Raw genomic sequence first — 18375 nt, forward strand, 5'->3', positions numbered from 1 at the left:
CACTGCCAAGGTCACCACTAACCCATGTTCCCAAGTGCCACATCCGTAAGATTTTTAAATCCTTCCAGGAATGGGGACTCCATCACTGCCCTGGGCAGCTGTTCCAGGGCCTGACTACCCTTTCAGTGAAGAAATTTCCCCAATATCCAAGCTAAACCTCCCCTGGTGCAACTTGAGGCCCTTTACCCTTGTCCTGTCTGAAAGCAGAGCCTGACCCCCACGTGGCTGCACCCTCTATCAGGGAGTTGTGCAGAGCCACAAGATCCCCCTGAGCCTCCTTTTCTCCAAGCTTGAGCCCCCCTCGTTTCACTGCCCTGCCCAGCTCACCTGCTGCCCTCCTGGAAGAGGGCAAACTCCAGAGCTGCGCGCTCCAACACCGTCAGTGACGTCACTGTCACTGGCCCGTTGGCCTTGTTGGGGAACATGCCCTGCACACGCACCTCGTGCCAGTCCGAATGGAGCTTGCAGATATCCACGGAGTCAAAATACCTGTGGGGAAGCCGGGCTCAGTCCTGATGGGCACACTGCATGCTGCAGGACACCCACATTCCCTAGGGATGACCGGTCCTGCCTGCCCCATCATGACTCCATGTCCCGTTTTCCATCACTGCCCCGTTCCCCGCCCCACAGCTGTGCTCTGGCCGTGCCATACTTGATGAAGTCGCTGTATTCCATCCAGAAGACGCCCTCGCTGCTGCCGTGGGGCATCAGGTCGTGGCGCAGGGGGAGCGGCCAATGCGGCCACTCGTCCGACCAGCTGCCGTTCCAGGAGAAGCGGCCCCAGGGATTCCGGAGACGCAGTAACCTGGGGAAGGAGAAAAGTGTGAGAGACCCAGGAGGGAGGAGAGACCCAGCCTGGGGTCACCCTGTGACTCCAAAGCTCTCACAGCATCCCAGAACTAATGTATCACCCACATCCTGGCCCCAGATGTCCCTGTCCTGCAGCTCTGCTCCTGCTGCTGCTCCCTCTGCCCTTCCCTGCCCAAAAATGCTCAGCAGGGGAGAGGCTGCTGAGAGTGCCATGGCTGAAAATACAGCTTCCTATAGCAGCCCAGCTGCAGGGTGGCACCCATTTCTATCCCCCCTCCATTCAAAGATGAGCAATATGCTCTGAGCACCTCACCGAAGTGACAGCTCAACTCAGTCCTCTGTGTCTTGTGAGACCAGGTCAAACATTCCACTCCAGGACATGGAGCCAGCACCAGGCAAGGACAGCTCATATGATAACAACATTTATGTGACACCCCAGGATGGTGTCATCCTTGCTGGCCATGAGGATGGGACTCCAAAGAGTCCCCAGAGTCCTGTTCACCATGCCCTCAGTTATCCATCCCCAGGTTTTCTGGTGGGTCTGCAGGCAGGAGCAGCTGCAGTGGCATGGTAGGGTCCAGGCTGAGCTCACCTGAAGCCCTGGACATCTCGCACATCCAGGATGGAGTAGGCGTGCCGGGGCCGGAGCCCCATGCTCTCGTAGGCCACATCATCCACCTTCATGTTGCCCCCGCCACAGGACGCGCCCATGAGGAACCTGCACGGGCACAGCAAACCCTGATCAGCCTGGCCTGGGGGAAGCTCATCCTTGCCACTCAAGGCATGGGACAGCTTCCTCCCAGGAGGCTCCTGGATGATCCCACTCTGCAACAACACTGCTGGGATCAGCAACACTCCCCAGGTAGTGCCACCCCTGCTGGCCATAGCTCCCCCCCCTTGCCCATGTGCATGCTGAGCCCAGGCTCCAAGGAGAGCTGCTTTGCACTGGGGAGCTTTGCCCCAAACCTCCCCTGATTTCTACCAGGCCCCAGGGTCCTGCCACTTCTGCTGGCTGGCAGAGAGCCACAGAGAAAAGCAGGTAATCCATCAGCTAGACAAGTTGGCAGGGATGAGGACGCTATTTGGGGCAGGAGGTCTGCAGCAGTCAGGTTTATGGGGACACCATGTGCTGGGAGCTACCCATCCGTGTGGCCCCATACCCCAGCCTTCAGCCAACCCAGCTGCCCTCCTGCCCAAGTGATGAGCAGGAGGTCTCTGCTTTGGCTGTGCCCCCTCTAGACCAGTGCTAGCCCGGTGTCATTAGCAAAGATGTCACATATGGGTGGGAGACACACGCAGGGTCAAGCATTCACACAACAGAAAAGCTCAAAGCAAAGCAAGTGGGCTCAGTGCCACTTCCTAACTCCTGCAAGACAGCAGTGACATGCAGTGGAAGTGCACCAGGCTCTTAATTTCATATGAGAATCACAGGAGAAATACTTTCTTAGAACTTCGAGTGGGAGCTCCACCCATGCTCCAGATGAGTGGCACGGGTGGTGGACCCCACCCCAGCTAATGCAGTGACCCCTCTCCTGAGCCTCTAAAGACAAGAATGTTCCCCCTCATGCCCCTCTGCAGCGTCCCTGCTCCTGCCTCATCTTACCCAGCCTCCTTAGAGCTGAGCATTTTGGCCCAGATGAGGTCGGTGTCGATGGGCTCCTCGCGGGGGTTGGTGGAGCTGACCTGCAGCATCAGGCTCTCGCAGGGCGCCCCCGTGAGCGTGGCCAGCCCCTCGATGGCGCGCCCGGCCTGCAGGGCGAAGTACGAGCCATGCAGCTTGGCCAGAGCCTTCTCAATGAGGGCCACCCACAGCTGCTTCCTCTGGGCCTGCAGAGACAGGGAGGGACACGTCACCCCCTGGGCAGGAGGTGGGACAGCCCCCACATCCATCCCTACCCACCATCCTGGCTGGAGGGGCAGCTGCAGCAAGGCCATGCCAGGCGCTGGCCCCCTTGGCCAAGCGGGACTTGTTCGCTCTTTGCTCAGTGTTTTCTTTGCCAAGTTCAATTGCCCCTGGGAAGAAGTCCTGGAATGAACACCCAAGAGACCTGGGTGCTGACAGAGCTGTACCCTGGGGTGCCCAGCAATCAGGCTGGCAGGGGGGGTGGCCACCCTGAGCCCCTTCTGTCCACTTCAACCTGAAGTTAGAACCATTTAATAATGGAAGAGGACACCAAGGCTCCCAGAGCTCAAGGAGCATTTGGACAACACTCTCAGGCACAAGGTGGGATTGTTGGGGTGTTTGTGCAGGGCCAGGAGTTGGACTCATGATCCTTGTGGGTCCCTTCCCATTCAGGACATTTAGGATTCTGTGATGTGGAGCACATCTGGAACAGCTGCCTTTAACTCACACACCTCTGCAAACCCAAACCAGCACCCCTTTGGCAGAGGAGGTTCCCCAGAACACACCCGGCCACAGGACTGACTGGATTCCACGCAGGCAACACAGACACTGCTTCAAGGACAAACTCCAAAACTTGGACTGGCAAAGTCCTCTACTCCAGCACAGGGAGTAACTACAAGGCCTAATTACAAGATTCAAGTTTTTTTCCCATCAAATGGGGTTTGGTATCCGGTGCTTGGAGAGCAGCAGGGAAAATCACTGGTACATTGTGCCCGTGTGACTCACAGGTGGCAGCCAAGAGCTGGCAGAGGGAAGGAGGGCAGTGAAGATTTCTTTCTGATGGATAAGGAGAGCTTAAAAGTGCTTTTTGCTGGTTTTTGGGTCCCTTACTCAACAAAATCCATGTTGTTTATTTCTGCCTGAACCACAGCCAGGGAGCTCGGATAAGAGCCTGACTTCCTTTTATTTTTAAAACTCTGATTTTCCTTTTATATCCCCCACATCCAGCTCAGCTCCCACAGCTGAACACTCAGCAGAAAAATCTCATCATGATTCAGATGCCCCTGGAAACAGAGGCAAGGCAAGTCCAGCCCATGTGAAAACCTCCAGTCTTAAAAAAGGTCCAAAAGCAGACTTGAAATTCATGAAAGATTGAAAGAAAAGGTAAAAACCAAGACAGGTAAATCTTATGCTGAAACATAGAAATGCACCTGTATCCTCTGTCTGCTGAGAGGCAGAATGTAGACACAAACTCCTTCTTCACTTCTCTGAAGTTTGAGTCCTGTCCTGACATGGCTGTGTCAAAACCCAGAGGACTGGATTTGCAGAAGGAACTCCAAGCCAGCAGTCCCAGTCCCTGTCTCCTCCTGACAGTGGCACTTTGTTTTCTTTGGCAGATTTTGCCCCCTGAGTTTCAATAGAGACGTTCTCAGTCTCCTTCATGGACATGATCCCAGCAAGAGCCCCTGGGCCTGGCAGGCAGGGCAGGGCAGAGCAATGTCCTGGAGGGGCTGAGGGAGCTCCAGTGACCCAAGCAGATGCCACCCCAGCGTGCTCAGAGCAACTGGGCACTGGCTCAGAACAGGCTGCTCCATGTGCCACCCCCTCCTTCTCCACAGACCCTCCCTGGCACAGCCAAGGTGCCAGACCTCCCCTCAGAGGAAAGAAACAGCTTTCCCTCAGTCCCTCACAGTGCAAAACACAGGTTAAAGTGTTTTCCTTCTATATGAAGAAAAACACTTTAAGGGTGGCTTTCCCTGCAAGTGAAGTGGCTGTGTTGCAAGGAGTGAGGGAAAACCAACTGTAAACGAAACTTCACTGCAGCCTCAGAAATGCCAAAAGGAGTCTAAATAAACTGATATTATGGCTTCAAAGAGTTCAGCTGTCTTGAGGACACAGAGTAAAGAGCAGTGTCCTGAGCTGCAAACAGGGTGCAACCAGTGCTGGATCTTCATTTGTGTCACAGCATGCCCCAGCAGCTCCAGGCCTGGGGCAGCTGGGAAGTACCTGCTGGGAAAGGACCTGGGAGTGCTGCTTGGCAGCAGCTGAACGTGAGTCAGATGTGCCCAGGTGGGCAAGAAGGTCAATGGCACCTGGCATGACATTGAGGGGCTGGAATGTGTCCAGAGAAGGGAATGGAGCTGGGAAGGGGCTGGAGCACCAGGAGTGGCTGAGGGCGCTGGAAAGGGGCTCAGCCTGGAGAAAAAGAGGCTCAGGGGGGACCTTGTGGCTCCACACAACTCCCTGACGGGAGGGGCAGCTGGATGGGTCGGGCTGTGCTCCCAGGGAACAGGGACAGGACAAGAGGAAACAGCCTCAAGTTGCACCACGGGAGGTTTAGCTTTGATATTGGGAAAATTCCTTAATGAAAGGTGGTCAGGCATTGGAATGGGCTGTCCAGGGCACTCTGGGAGTCACCATCCCTGGGAACATTCAAAAAACAAGTCAATGTGGCACTTTGGGGAATGGTTTAGTGAGCAAGGGGTATTTGATCAGTGGCTGGACTTTATGATCTTTGGAGCCTTTTCCAACCTTATTGTCTCTATGACTCCAAATGCAGCACAAAGTAGGAGCCTCATATGAACCCCAGCAGTGCCTCTTCCCACTGCCTCTCCTGGGAGTGCCTGGGATGAGCCTCCCTGAGCCCTGGAGCACTGCCTACCCCCCGTCGTCCCCCGTGGCACTGACCTGGGAGAAAAGCAGGTAGCCGCACTCGTCGCAGGGCAGCATGTCATCCACCAGCACCGTGGTCCACGTGCCGTCCTTGCACAGCCGCACCTGGTAGGCGCCCTCGGGGCACAGTGTCCTGGTGATCATCACCCTCTCCACCAGCTCGGGCCGCTCGGCCAGCACGGCCAGGGCGCTCAGGAACCTGCCGGGCAGGCGGGGTGGCCTCAGCGCGGCAGGGACACGGGCAGGCAGCACAGGCAGGCAGCACGAGCCGCCCGGCCACGCAGCGCTGGGAGGGGGTGAGGCAGAGCATGGGCTACAGCCTGGGGGCATAAAGGGGTTTGAGTAGGGCTGAGGGGGCTGAGCTGGAGCTGGAGGAAGAGGGGGGAAAGAAGGAAGGGGTGGGAGGGTGTCAGCCCGGCTCACTCGACCCTACCAGCAGTTCCCCAGCAGTCCCTGCAGGATGTCCGAGGGCCGCGGCGTGCGGAACACCGACCATTTCACCGAGCGCTCCTTGAAGATGCTGCAGTTGATCTCGTGGGGCCGCAGCCACTGCTTCACCCGCTGCTGCACGCTGTCCCCTTCCGGGAACCCCACCGACTTGGGCCCGGGGGGGAAGCTGTCGTCCACAAAATTGACTTTGTTCTGTGAGGGCAAAAGGCAAGGAGAGCATCAGTTGGAGCCACTTGGGACTGGGGGGCCTGGAGAGCCTCCCACTGGCCCCTGAGAGACAGCAGAGCCTCCAGCCCTCCTGCCGGGCCCAGGCAGTCCCTTCCCAGCCCTGCAGGGGGGCAGGACTATGCTGGTGTCTGCTGGCAGCAGCAGAGACGCTTTTTGTGCTTCAGGTCCAGCATTCAGCCTTGCCTCAGGCTCACCTCTCTGGTTTCAAACTCCGGGCTGTGACTCCAATCTGCCTTTTTCTGTTTCACAGAAGCCTCCCTGGGCAGGGACCGTCTCACACTTTGTGCTGGTGCTAAAAGCTGGGCTGTGGGGGGCCTTGGCTGCCTCCACAAGCAGCAAAGCCTGCAAACAGCAAGGCTTCCAGGAGCCACCTGGCACGCAAACACACCTCAACCCAGCCTCGTCCCTGCCCCAAAGGGGACACGCTGGGCTTGGCAGCCCTGTGCCACCCCCAGGCACATCCATGGGAGATGGGAGGGGCAGCTTTTGCAATTGCATTCAGCCAGACCACAACCAGGCAAGCAATTTCAGAGTGAGGGTATCCCACATCCCAGCCCTCCTGCAATAGCTGCTGCGTCATAAATAAATAGGATGGGTGGAAGGGCAGGTAATCCCATAGGGATTAACTACAGGGATGGAAGCACAGAACTTCACCAAGTGGAGAAGGGTGGCTTTTTCAGTCTAACACAGGGTGAAATGAGAGCAGGTGTTTCTTTGTTATTGTTAATTAAATTAAATTAAATTCTTTCAACAAAAGCTGGCTCTGATTTAAATTAGCTTTACGCACACCCAATTAGTAGTTGACCTTCTCTTTTGTGGCAATCCTACCTGAATGCTTCCTTTGCTGCCCCAATCAGCAACTCCAGCTCCTCTTTTGCAGGAGGGTGTTTTTTAGCTAATACCTGTCCTGCTCTCTCAGGGGAGCATCTGCCCCGTGCAGCTGAGGAGCAGCCACCATTCCAGCAGCCTCAGTCACAGCCTGGCTGGGGACCTAGACGTGACCCATCCCTGCACATGGATCTCTGGGCTCTGCAGGAACTTGCTGTGCAGGGCTATGAGGACACGAGGGAGAGGATTCTCCCCCTCTGGTCTGCCCTTGTGGGACCCCAGTTTTGTCCATCTCTGGAGGACGCAGCATAAGAAATATGTGGATCTGTCAGAACAGGTCCAGGGGACTCTGTGGAGATGCTCTGTGGGCAGGATCCCCTCTCCTCTGGAGCCAGGCTGAGAGCTGGGGGGTGCTCACCTGGAAAACGTTCCATGAAGACCTCAGAGCACCTTCCAGTGCCTAAAGGGGGCTTATTAGTAAGAGGGAAAGCAATTTTTCACATGGACAAGCAGTGATGGGACAAGGGAAAAGTTTTAAACTGAAAGGGGAGAAATTTAGACTGGGTACTGGGAAAAAATTCTTCCCTGAGAGGGTGGGGAGGTCCTGGCACAGGCTGCCCAGGGACGCTGTGGCTGCCCCATCTGTGGAAGTGTTCAAGGCCAGTCTTTACAGGACCTGGAGTAACCTGGTGTGGTGGAAGGTGAGGTGGGTTGGCAGGGTTGGAACTAGATGAGCTTCAAGATCCCTTCCATCCCAAACCATTATAATTCCATGATTCCAGTGAAGAGGTCAGCTCTGCACTGCTCCGCAACAGAAGAGAAAGGGTAAAGCTAAAATAGGGACCACACACTGAGAAGAGTGGGAAAAGGCATCCCTGGAATAGCAGAGGAAGGAAAACCCACAGCAGGAGCTTGAGCAGAAATGCTGGCAGGGAGCAGCAAGAGGGGCTGCTCCACATGACGTGGGGCAGAGGAACAACAGACGGAGGAGAACTCGGCCAGCCTGGCTCCTCCAGGGCAAGGCTGAGCAGCCTGGGCAGAGTTCAGGCTCCCTGGGCAGCAGGGAGCTCGCAGGGACCTCCCCTGCCAGCCTGAGCAGGAGCACTGGGAGCACAGGGACAGGAACAACATCATCCCTCCACTGCTGCCAGGCCTAATCCCACACCTAAACAGCTTTAGAGACAGCTGGGGCTGGGCTGGAGGGGGATTTTTGGGAGATCTCTCAGCCCATTATGGGTGGGTTAAGGAGCACAACAGGCTCAGCCAAGGCTCTGGCCGAGCGCTGTGGGACAGGGCAAGGCAGGCTCCCCTTCCTGGCAGAGCCATGCTGCTAATTCGGCCTGGCCACCAGCACGATTCATCCTTCAGGCCTGATTCCTGATGGAACAGATGTTCCCTGCCTACAAAAGAGGCTATTCACTTGCTTAAAAGATGGGGATAAGCAGAATCTGGGTCTCTGGTATAAAGACACCCACGCCTGTTAGGAAGGACACACAGCAATTTAAAAAAAACACAAGCCCAAACAAGATCATTCTCAGAGCTTCCCCTCCGAGCCAAACATCTCTGTTCCCTGGACTGTACAGTGGAGGCACAGAAATGGACACGATCCCCAGACCAGGCAGGAAAAGCCTTGTTTGTACGTCAAAATGGGACTGCAACTCCCTCTCCATCTGGTCCAGAAGAGCTGGAGGCTTCCCCCAGAAGGAGGCCAGAGAAAGCAGCATTCACAGGAGCTTTTAATGCCATACCGGGAAAAAAAAAAATGAGGCCAACAGAGTGGTGTTAGAGGCTGAAACCCAACTGACTGGACCAGATACCTCACAGTGGGAAGGTGTGTGTTGGCACGTACTCCTGAGACCTTCAACTAGAGCCAGCCTACAGCCACAGCTCCAGCTCAGCTGCCTGCCCAGAACAAGGGGAGCCATTTGTGCTGTACCTCTGCATTTGCAACACCCAAACCAAGAAAGCCAAGGCCCAGCCCACAGTTCTGAAACACCTGCAGCTCCTGGCAGTGGCAGCAGTTCCCCTGCCTGTCCTCTCATCCTGAGCCTCTGCTTGCTGCATCCCAGATTTCCTGCATCCATAGACAGCAGTGCCACCAGCAAACCTGGGCACACTCCCTGCCTTTCCCACCACTAGACACTGGAAGGAGACACTGGAAAGAGATGGACAGACCACCTAAGGATGTACCCTTCATCCCAGAAGTTTTCTCTCACTGATTTAAAATACCATTGGGTTTTAGAGTTAACAGGTTTAGCACTAGGTTTTAGACTTCCTCAGCCTTGCACCAGGAGTGGGCTGTGTGGGCTGGAGATCATTCTGCACCAAAATATGACATTTCAGTGCTAACAGCACACAGCTGTTGCAAGGGAAGATCCCTGGAGCCCAAGGCATGGAAGGTGCTGCCCTAGACCTATGGGGGAGGCAGGAACAAGCAAGCACTCACCTCCCGGCAGAAGGTCACGATGTTTTCCCACAGGGCTTTGGCCTCACCCTCATCTGTTTGCCTCCTCTTCTCCACATGCATGCTCTCCCTCCTCTTGAGGGGCTTGAGGCCCTTGTGCTGGGCCACGTACTGCTGGGGGGTGTGGCAGGCTGCGCAGTGCTTGGCCTTCACCTCGTTGAGCAGGGTGCAGGCGGGGCAGGCCCACTGGCCCGGCCTGTCCTGTGCGCCGGGCGATGGGGCTGGGAACAGCCGGGCCACCTTGCGCGCCGACGGGGCCTTGGTGCCGCAGGAGCAGCCGGCCCTGTCGCAGTCGGGGCAGCGCGGCGCCGGCTCGCCCGGCGGCCCCCCGTGCTCCTGGAAGCCGTGCAGCTTGGAGGAGCCGCACACCTTGCACTTCTGGGCCTGCGTGGGGTTCTTGAGGGTGCACTTGGAACAGGACCAGGTGGTGAAGTCGGGGCTGGAGGGGCTGCACGGGGTGAATCTCACGGAGTCCCCCACCAGGTTGATGGTGTCGCTGCCTTTTTGGGTGCTGCAAACCTCGCACTTGCTGGCCCCGGCGGAGTTGAGCAGGGAGCAGGAGCTGCACTTCCAGTGGGACGGACTGACCTCCATCTCCTCCTCCAGCACGCTCAGCCGTTTGTTGGACAGCAGGTCGGGGAAGCGTGCGGTAGGGGCGGCCCTGGCCTGACCTTGGGGAGAGCCCTTCTGCCCCATGGCGCCCGTGGCCACGGGCTGGGAGCCTTCGGGGACCGGCATCTGCAGCTGTGGGGGCACCTCCCGCCGGCTTCGGGGCACAGGGTTGTTCTGGAGCCCTGGGGAGAAAGGGCTGAAGGCTGGGATCTTCTGGATCTCTTGTTCCATAGCCACCTGGCCCGGGGTGGCCACGGCATCACCATCAGAGATCTCTGCGGAGACTGAAGGCTGCGGGGTGGAGGGGGCCATGTGGAATCCAGCCGGGGTGATGACTTCAGGGACGACCAGCGCCTCTGGTGGGATTTTGGGCAGGGAGAGCTTGCGTGGGCCACCACAGGCGGAGCAGGAGTTGGCCACGGGCGTGTTGTGCAGGGTGCAGCGCTGGCAAGCCCAGCCGCTCTCCAGCTCTGCTTCATCGGGGCTCTTCCCCTCTGAGTCCTCGCTGCTGCTTTCTGCCTTGGCAGCCTCCTCCTTGGACGTGCCCTTGGGCTCCATCAGCACTGCAGGCTTGGGCAAGATGCCGTTGATGACAGGCAAGGGGGAGCCGCTGGGTCCCGGCTCTGGGGTGAAGCCACACACCTCACAGGTTTCCTTGCCCAGAAAGTTCCTGAAGGTGCAGCGGGCACAGGCCCACTTCTGTTCCTCCACGCTGAGCCGCAGGATGTGGTTGAGGTCGGGCTTCTGGCGGGGGGCCTCGCAGATGGAGCACTGCCGCTGGCCCACGGGGTTCAGGAAGGTGCAGCGCGTGCAGGACCACTCGCGGACGGCAGCCATGGAGCCAGGAGAGTGGGAATGGCTGCAAGAAAGAAGACACAGCGTTAGGCTGAGGCCAAGGCCACCCAATAGGCAGAGGTACCATGTGTTTCCTGGGCTGGCATGGTCAGGACCTTGCTTCCAGGAAGGGAACAACCATCAATCCAGTCACTGCTCTATTGGCACTTGCTCCTCTGGCACTGACAAATTCTCCAGGTGCATGGCAATGCATTGGCTTCCATCCAAAACACTCCAGGAAGGGCAAAAGAAGCAGCCCAGCACCCACTGACCCCATTCTCACAGTGGGATTGTGCCCTGGTAAGCAAAAAACATCTCTGTGCCCAACCCTGGCAACTCTGTGTGTCTGCAGGTCGTTTGGAACTCTTGGGAGGAGGTGACACCCTGCTCTGCCTTCTTGCTGTTCCAGCATCAACTCTTTTCTCCTTCACTGCTCCACCCCACCACTTTCTGTTCCCGTATCCCTCCTCTCCTTTCAGCTCCACACCACTTACCCACACTGGGATAACTGTGTTATCCCACCAGACACCACCAAGCCAAGGAAGGCAGGCTTTGGTGTGCAGGGGTGCTTCTACCTGGCTGTAGGTTTTGGGACTGGAAGCCTGGCCCCGTCAGCCTGGGAGCAGCAGCTCTATGGTGCACCAGTGCCAGGATAGCTCACCAGCAGCTTCCAAGCTCGGCAAAGAGGAGCACCATGTCCCAGCTCCAGCCGCTTACCCACTTATCTGTAAGTAGAGGCCATAATGCCCTTCTGGCTGCACAGTCCTTGGTTTCAACCTCCAATGCTGCGTGGGAATGCCTGAAACCCAGATGGGAGAATGGGTCCAACACACGACAGAACCACCTTGTCCTAGGGCAGAAGTCACAACTCTGTTTTCTAGGCAGGTTCAATTCCAGGAGTGCAGCAGCAGCAGCTCCATGGAGCACGGCAATCCCTGGGTTGCAGGGAACAGCATTCCCCCAGTGCAGCCCTCCTGGTGCTTTCAGGCTGCCATGCGTGCATTCACACTGAGAACAGCCCTGCATGGTGCCCTTTGTCCCCTGCTTGAGGTCATTTCCTGCAGCTTGGAGCAAAGGTGGGGCTAAAGCAGAGTTTTCTGCTTCCTCCTCCTTCACACAAGGACAAACCAGCTCTCCCTCATTTGAGCATGCACTGGGAGCCTGGAGTCCTCCCTCCATGCACTCCTGCTCCCAGATAAGGTGGCCAAGTCATAAATCCAATCTCAAACCCCAGCTCCAGGTCAGCTGCGCCTCTCTCCAGCAGAGCAGGCCCCTTCCAAGCCCTTCCACCCAGCTCTGCTTGCCTGAGACCACAGACAGGGCCAGTTGTGCAGAAGAAGCCTCAAAGCCCATCCCATGCCCTCAGCTCTTCCCAGGAAGAGCAAAGTCAGACCTCCAGAGACCAAGAGCAGCCCAAGTCATGGGAGCAGCACCTCAGTGGACTCACCACTAGCTCCCTTTCCAGCATCCCTATAACAACCAAGTTCAAGCACCCCACTGGCTGGAACAAAGGGGAGGAGGGTGTTTAATCCCATAAATGGCAGGCACAGACAGCTCCGAGACGCTGGTGCAGCCTGTGAAAGGAACTGGGTCCTGGCTGGCCTCCAGAATCCCAAGCTGCAGCACCTGCACACACAGCTTCCCAAGGCTCTGAGCAGACTGCAATGCAGCAGCGAGGTCTGAAGGGGCAGAGGATGCAGCCAGAACCCCCCCTGGGGAGGAGGGAAGTGACCCTCCCTTTGGCTGGTACACGAGAAACTCTCTGGGAACACTCCAGCAGCAGCAGCAATCCAACCACATTTCCACACCACGCTCCACAGCCACTGGAAGAGCAGCTCCACATCACAGAGATCAGATATAACCTTCAACTCCCTTCTTAAATCAAACGCTTCTCTAAATAAAGCCTGAAATCAAGAAATCCATTTTATTGCAAGAGAGAGCTAGAAAATTCATTCTGGTTCATATATGGTGCCTGTATCATTTGAACTCTGCAAGGTGTTTTATTTACTGGAGTTATTCCCAGCTAAGAGAAATATAAACATTGATTTTTCTGCCTCAAGTCCTACAGCTGGGAGCCACTGTACATCCCTCTCCCCTGTGGCAGCACCATGTCCACAACATCTGAAAGGGAGATCATTCCTCAGGCAGAGGAAGGGAAGGAGCTGCTGCCCGGCTCCAGCAGCCAATGGGGCCATGAAGGCCACCGTGATCCTGTTACATCCATTTGTCTTCCTGGGGAGGTTCAGCAAACCACAGGCATCAGCAAAAGGCAAGAGAAGGCTGTCTGCAATCTGTGCCATCCATCTCCAGCCTCCTCCATGCTGTGTACACAGTGCAGGACAGCACCGGCTCCAAAAAATCCACCCAAAACGTGGATGCCACAGTGCTTTCTGTGGACTGGGACAAACAACCACCAATCTTCTTCCTGCCCATCCCTCACACACTCATGGTCCTACCCAGCAAGGAAAGGCTTCTAGCAGTGCCACCATAGGACTGCGGAAGGAATCACCCTGTTCCTTCCCACAGAAAGGAGAAAACCTGGGATAACCTAAAAGACAGAAGTAACACATGATGGGACATTGGGATGAGCCACATCCCCAGACCTGCTTGATGTGGCATCAGCAGCAAGCTGCAGGCTCAGGGAAGGCAGCACCATTTCACTTGGCTGGGCAAGAGATCCAGGCTCCAGGCGGTTGGAAGGGAGATGGAAGCCAGGACACTGAAGTGTCCTGAAATGGCCCTGGTGAGCTGTGACATTCTCTGATCACACTGTCCCCCTCCTGGTCCCATCTTCTCACCCCCTGCAACAGGAGTCAGCCCCTAACACTGTCCAGCTGCTGCTGGGATTTCCACCGACTTGACTTTCTTGGGAAAACCAAAAAGCCTTCCAGAAGGGCCATCAGCTTTTCCCTCAAAGGTCCCGCAGTGGCAGGGCCACCAGTGTGACAAGTTTTGGCAGGAGACTCTACTGCCTTCTGTTGCACATCGTGGTGTCCAGCAGCCACACGGTTTTCCCTGAAAGTGAGTGGGAGGCACTCAGCATGGCAAAGGGCACGGGACACCTTCAGCTGTGCCCCACAGTTCTGGGTTCCCAGCCACCAATCCCCCAGCCTTGGCAACTGGCAGGACACCAGCCTGCAGCCTGCTTTCCGCACACCCCTGCCTAGGACTGATGGACAATTCCAGTCCCTGCCTGAAATAGAATTAAATTTAGGTTCCAAAGATCCCAGTGGGCACCGGGCTGGAACCTGCCTTTTACATCGTCCAACCTGTACCAGAACATGGTGGATTGTGGCAGCAGCCTCTGTCCCACAGCAACAACCTCCTCCCAAAACTGAACCAGCTGAAGGAGAAATCCATCCTCAGCCTGTCCAAGCTCCACACTTCTCCTTCTGGCTCCTTTCCCAGCAGGCAACAAGGCTGCATGAGGGAACAGGGTAATCTCCAGCACCTATTCACCAGGCCCATCTGCTGCGTGTTAACACAGTCACTCTCCAGCCCCAGCAAGCACAGCTGAGATAAACATTGCCTGCCACCTTCCTGGGGGAGAGGAGCTCCTCTGAAACCAGGGACCTGGCAGCACCCACCCACGGGAGGGCTTTCCTGGGGGACACTTCACAGGGAGCACGGTGACACAGGGCTCTACTCCGCAGCCTGCAGCACAGAGCTGCTGGAGGCTCTTTTGGCACACAAAAAGGGCACCTTGGAGTGCAAGGACCGGGTAAAAGGCTACAACCCCACACCTCCAGAAGCATGGATGGGGATGGATCCACATGGCTGTGCTTCCCACCACAGCAGCTCTCCCCATCCAAGGCAGGAGACATCAGCTGGCAGGAGGCACCACCGTATTGGCAGGCGTGCCCCTACCTTGGCAATCACAGCAGTGTAATTATCATGCTTAAAAAATAATATAGGAAGTACTCTAGCAAGCATGCAGCTTTCAGCACACTGATCAGGTCCCAGGGAACCTCACTGCTCCAGGGATTAAGAAGGTTCCAGTTGGTCACCTTCCAAAACCACTTCAGGACAGTGATATCCCCGCCCCAGGCTCTGCTGAGCGATGAGTTTGCTGAGCCCAGTGTGTTCAGCTGCTGCAGAGCCCTGGCTCCTACACAGCCACCAAACTGCCCAGGGATGGCCACCACCTTTGGGCCCCCTCTGGGACACAAGTCATCTCTGAAGAAGGGCAAAACAGAAAAGAACAAGGCAGGGTGGGAAACTGGGAAGAGCCCAAAAACCTGCAGTTTGCATCTTTCCTGCTGGCAGGGAGCTGGTGGTGTGCCAGGGCTGTGGGATGTGCAGCTGAGCTCCAGGGCAGGAGATGGCACCAGCCCTGGGCAGAAGCACCCTGGACTGCCAGGGAGCACCTCGAGGTGACCTGGGCACTGGAGTGAGAGATCCCAGGGCTCTGCTGCAGAGCCCACGCTGGCAACAGGATTAGAAGAGCTTGTGTCAATCACACACAGCAACACAATCAGGCTGTTTCTCTAAATAAAATTCCTCCAGAGCAGCTAAAGTCTTAAAACTTATGCCTTCATTTCTCTCCCGCAGTAAATAAACAAATAAATAAAAATCAATTGTTCTCGTCAGTAACACAAACCCCGAGCTCTCTGGCACACAATGCATCCCAGCAAAATCCTCACTGACAAATACAAGAAAAAGCACTCCAATTTTGTGGAAGAAAATAAAAGGAAAATTACCAAAAACCCCTAAACAAATCCTGCCTCAATGTCTATAAGCTGTGAATCCTTTCCCCTCAACCCCATGCTTTCTATTTAATATTTCCCATTTAATTTTCTTTCAGTAGCACTGCGGACCCTGACCTAAGAGAGGACTGCTGAGCCTTCTCCCACAGGGACCTACCACATCTCCAGAGCCAGCAGGAGCAGAAGGCACCTATGCCCACCAGGAAGGGGTGCAGGAGGTCAGGAACCACTCAGAATCCCTCTGGCAGTGCACTGTTAGGAGCACACGTGGGTTGGGATCATGAAGACCGGGCAAGGAGATGCTGTTGGCTGAGCTGACTCACTCTTGCAGAGCCAGGCAGGGGTTGGGAGGCTGGACCTGGAAGGTTGCAGCAGATATACTGGCAGAGCAGCACAAAAACACGGGGAGCTGGGACTTTCCACTTGGTACAAGTTTCTGTAGGAGCATCAGTGGAGACAAACAGCCTCTGATTCACACTTCTGAACCCCCAAGGCTATAAGGGAAAGCGTCGCCAGCTCCTTGCTGGCATCATCCAAACAGGGCAGGTTGCATAAGTACTTCCAAATCCAGCCTCCAAAGTGAAACAAGAAAATAAACCAGGCTTTAATACCAGTGACCTTCACCCCAGTCTTCCAGGACCCTTCCAACTCAGGATATTCTGTCTTGGAGAGACATGGACAAAAATAAAGCACCAGAAGGGACCTGTCTCTTTGCCCTTTTCTCTCAGATCTGCTGAGCAAGGGCAGGGACAGCAAAGAGACCCCCTCCCTAACTCAGCCACACTTTCTGGAGCACTGTGTCCAAGTATCCATGTCAGGCTGTGCCAGGTGGTTTCACTGCAATGGCACAAACACTCCCAAAAACCAGAAGCTCTCCACGTGTGTGCAGAAGCAGCACCCCACTTCCACAAGAGCAGGCATGGAGGATCCCAGAGTAAACAGGGCACAAGAGACCTCAGGGTGGTCTCCAGCTCCAACTCCTGCTTCAAGCTGAATCTCTTAAAGGAATTGCAGCACGTTTAGACAGTCTGGTCTTGAAAACCTCCAAGGATGGAGACTTCACAACCTCTCTGGGCAGCAACCTCAACTAACTGACTGTTCTTGGGCAGAAATGCTTCTCCTTATATCCAGTCTGAAAGTCCCCTGTTTCATCCTGTGTTTGTTGTTTTCTGCCCTCCCACCATGTGCCGCTGTGAAGAGCCTGGCTCTGACCTCTGGATGATGTGTCTGCAGGTACTGCTATGGTTCCTTCAATGCTTTCTCTCCAGATGGAACTAATCATGGAATCATGGAATAGTTTGAGCTGGAAGGGACCTTAAAGTTCATCTTGTTCCAGCCCCTGCCACGGGCAGGGACACCTCCCACTGTCCCAGGCTGCTATAAGCCCCCTCCAACCTGGCCTTGGGCACTGCCAGGGATCCAGGGACAGCCACAGCTGCTCTGGGCACCCTGGGCCAGGGCCTGCCCACCCTGCCAGGGAGCAATTCCTTCCCAATATCCCATCCAGCCCTGCCCTCTGGCACTGGGAAGCCATTCCCGTGTCCTGTCCCTCCATCCCTTGTCCCCAGTCCCTCTCCAGCTCTCCTGGAGCCCCTTTAGGCCCTGGCAGGGGCTCTGAGGTGTCCCTTGGAGCCTTCTCCTCTCCAGGTGAGCACCCCCAGCTCTGCCAACCTGGCTTCAGAGCAGAGAGGCTCCAGCTCTAAGTGATCAACTCAGGGGCCTCCTCTGGACTCACTCCAGCAGAGCAACTTGAGTTGAATCCTTGACTGAGGCCAGCTCCCTCCCCCTCTCCTTGCAGGACTCACACTCCAGCACCCTGACCATCAAAACACCCCAACACCAAAAACAGCTCCAAAAAGATCACCACGTTCTTGATGCCACCTCTGACACCAGACATCCACTTCAGCCAGGACCAGAGCAGGGGCTTTGCTCTGAGCTCCCTTTGTCCCGCCAGTTGGTGGAAGGGAACCACAACAACTACAACTACACAAATTCCTCCTTTTGTTGGAGCACTTGAGGAAATAAGGACTCCTTGATTCTGAAATATTCATTTTTGAGCACTCCAGAGCTTTATCATATATTTATATCTGCTCTCACTCTTTAATGTCAGTCCAGGACAAGCTGTCAACAAGTTCCCAGAAACACAGCTTAGGTCAGGGATGGAAAATCAGGCAACGGACCAGCCTGGTCCCCTTCCATGACAAACTCTCCTGTGGCCAGGATATCCCTTCTTTCTGGAGGTATCAGTGCTCCTGACCATTCACTGGAGCAGGACAATCACATTTATGCAGAAAATGGCATTTTCTACTGGTGATAATCTGCAGTGAATTAAACAGGACAACTGGATTTGTCCTGTTTATAAACCAATGGTGGCAGGCAAAAATCCCTCATCAAGCAGAAGGGAGGAAAAAAAAAGGCCTAATTCTGCAGCAGGAAACCAAGCAAGGGTGAGCACTTGATGGTGAATGGGGCCATAAAAGATCCAGCAACACCACACAACCCTCCCTAGAGGTGCCAAGAGGCTCAGACAGACACAAAGAGTTTCCCAAGCTGAGTTTCCCAAACTGATGATGCACTCCAGTTCCTGGGAATTTCTTGGTCCCATGGCACAAAACCTCCAGATAGTTCTAGCATAGTTTCTATTGAGTTTCTTCTTTTCCCACACTGGACACAGCTCCAGCAGCTCAGATGTGCTCCAACAGCCATGGAGAGAAGAGGCTGGGAGTTTTAATGAGAAGTTCCCAGGGGAAAGCTGATCTCTGCTAATGAGAGGTCTGAGAGAACAAACACTGGCCCAGCTGTACAGGCTGCACTCAGCACAGGAGTTTTCTGGCAGCCAACAAAGCCACAGAACACACTCTCAAAATGCAGCTGTCCCTGCAATTTACTCTCTTGTCACCTCCCCAAAAACTGGGATTGTCTGTGAG

General features: G+C 55.6%; 1 protein-coding gene across 8 annotated transcripts in view; it reads right to left on the bottom strand.

Annotated features, from left to right (window-relative positions):
- CAPN15 (calpain 15) overlaps nucleotides 1-18375 on the bottom strand; it is a 56129-nt gene that overhangs the window by 3455 nt on the left and 34299 nt on the right. For 7 of the 8 annotated variants that reach the window (XM_050980150.1, XM_050980146.1, XM_050980149.1 and 4 more), the window contains 7 exons: nucleotides 9279-10767; nucleotides 5760-5968; nucleotides 5342-5525; nucleotides 2414-2637; nucleotides 1403-1528; nucleotides 653-805; nucleotides 328-489 (listed from right to left, as the gene is read on the bottom strand). In XM_050980150.1, coding sequence (XP_050836107.1) covers nucleotides 328-489; nucleotides 653-805; nucleotides 1403-1528; nucleotides 2414-2637; nucleotides 5342-5525; nucleotides 5760-5968; nucleotides 9279-10745 — 2525 coding nt within the window. In that variant the 5' untranslated portion in view covers nucleotides 10746-10767. Of the gene's footprint in view, nucleotides 1-327; nucleotides 490-652; nucleotides 806-1402; nucleotides 1529-2413; nucleotides 2638-5341; nucleotides 5526-5759; nucleotides 5969-9278; nucleotides 10768-15605; nucleotides 15822-18375 lie in introns of those variants that run through there. The other variant, XM_050980148.1, reaches the window with a different exon arrangement.

Source organism: Serinus canaria, chromosome 14 (genome assembly GCF_022539315.1).
Source record: "Serinus canaria isolate serCan28SL12 chromosome 14, serCan2020, whole genome shotgun sequence".
NCBI classification, from domain to species: domain Eukaryota; kingdom Metazoa; phylum Chordata; class Aves; order Passeriformes; family Fringillidae; genus Serinus; species Serinus canaria.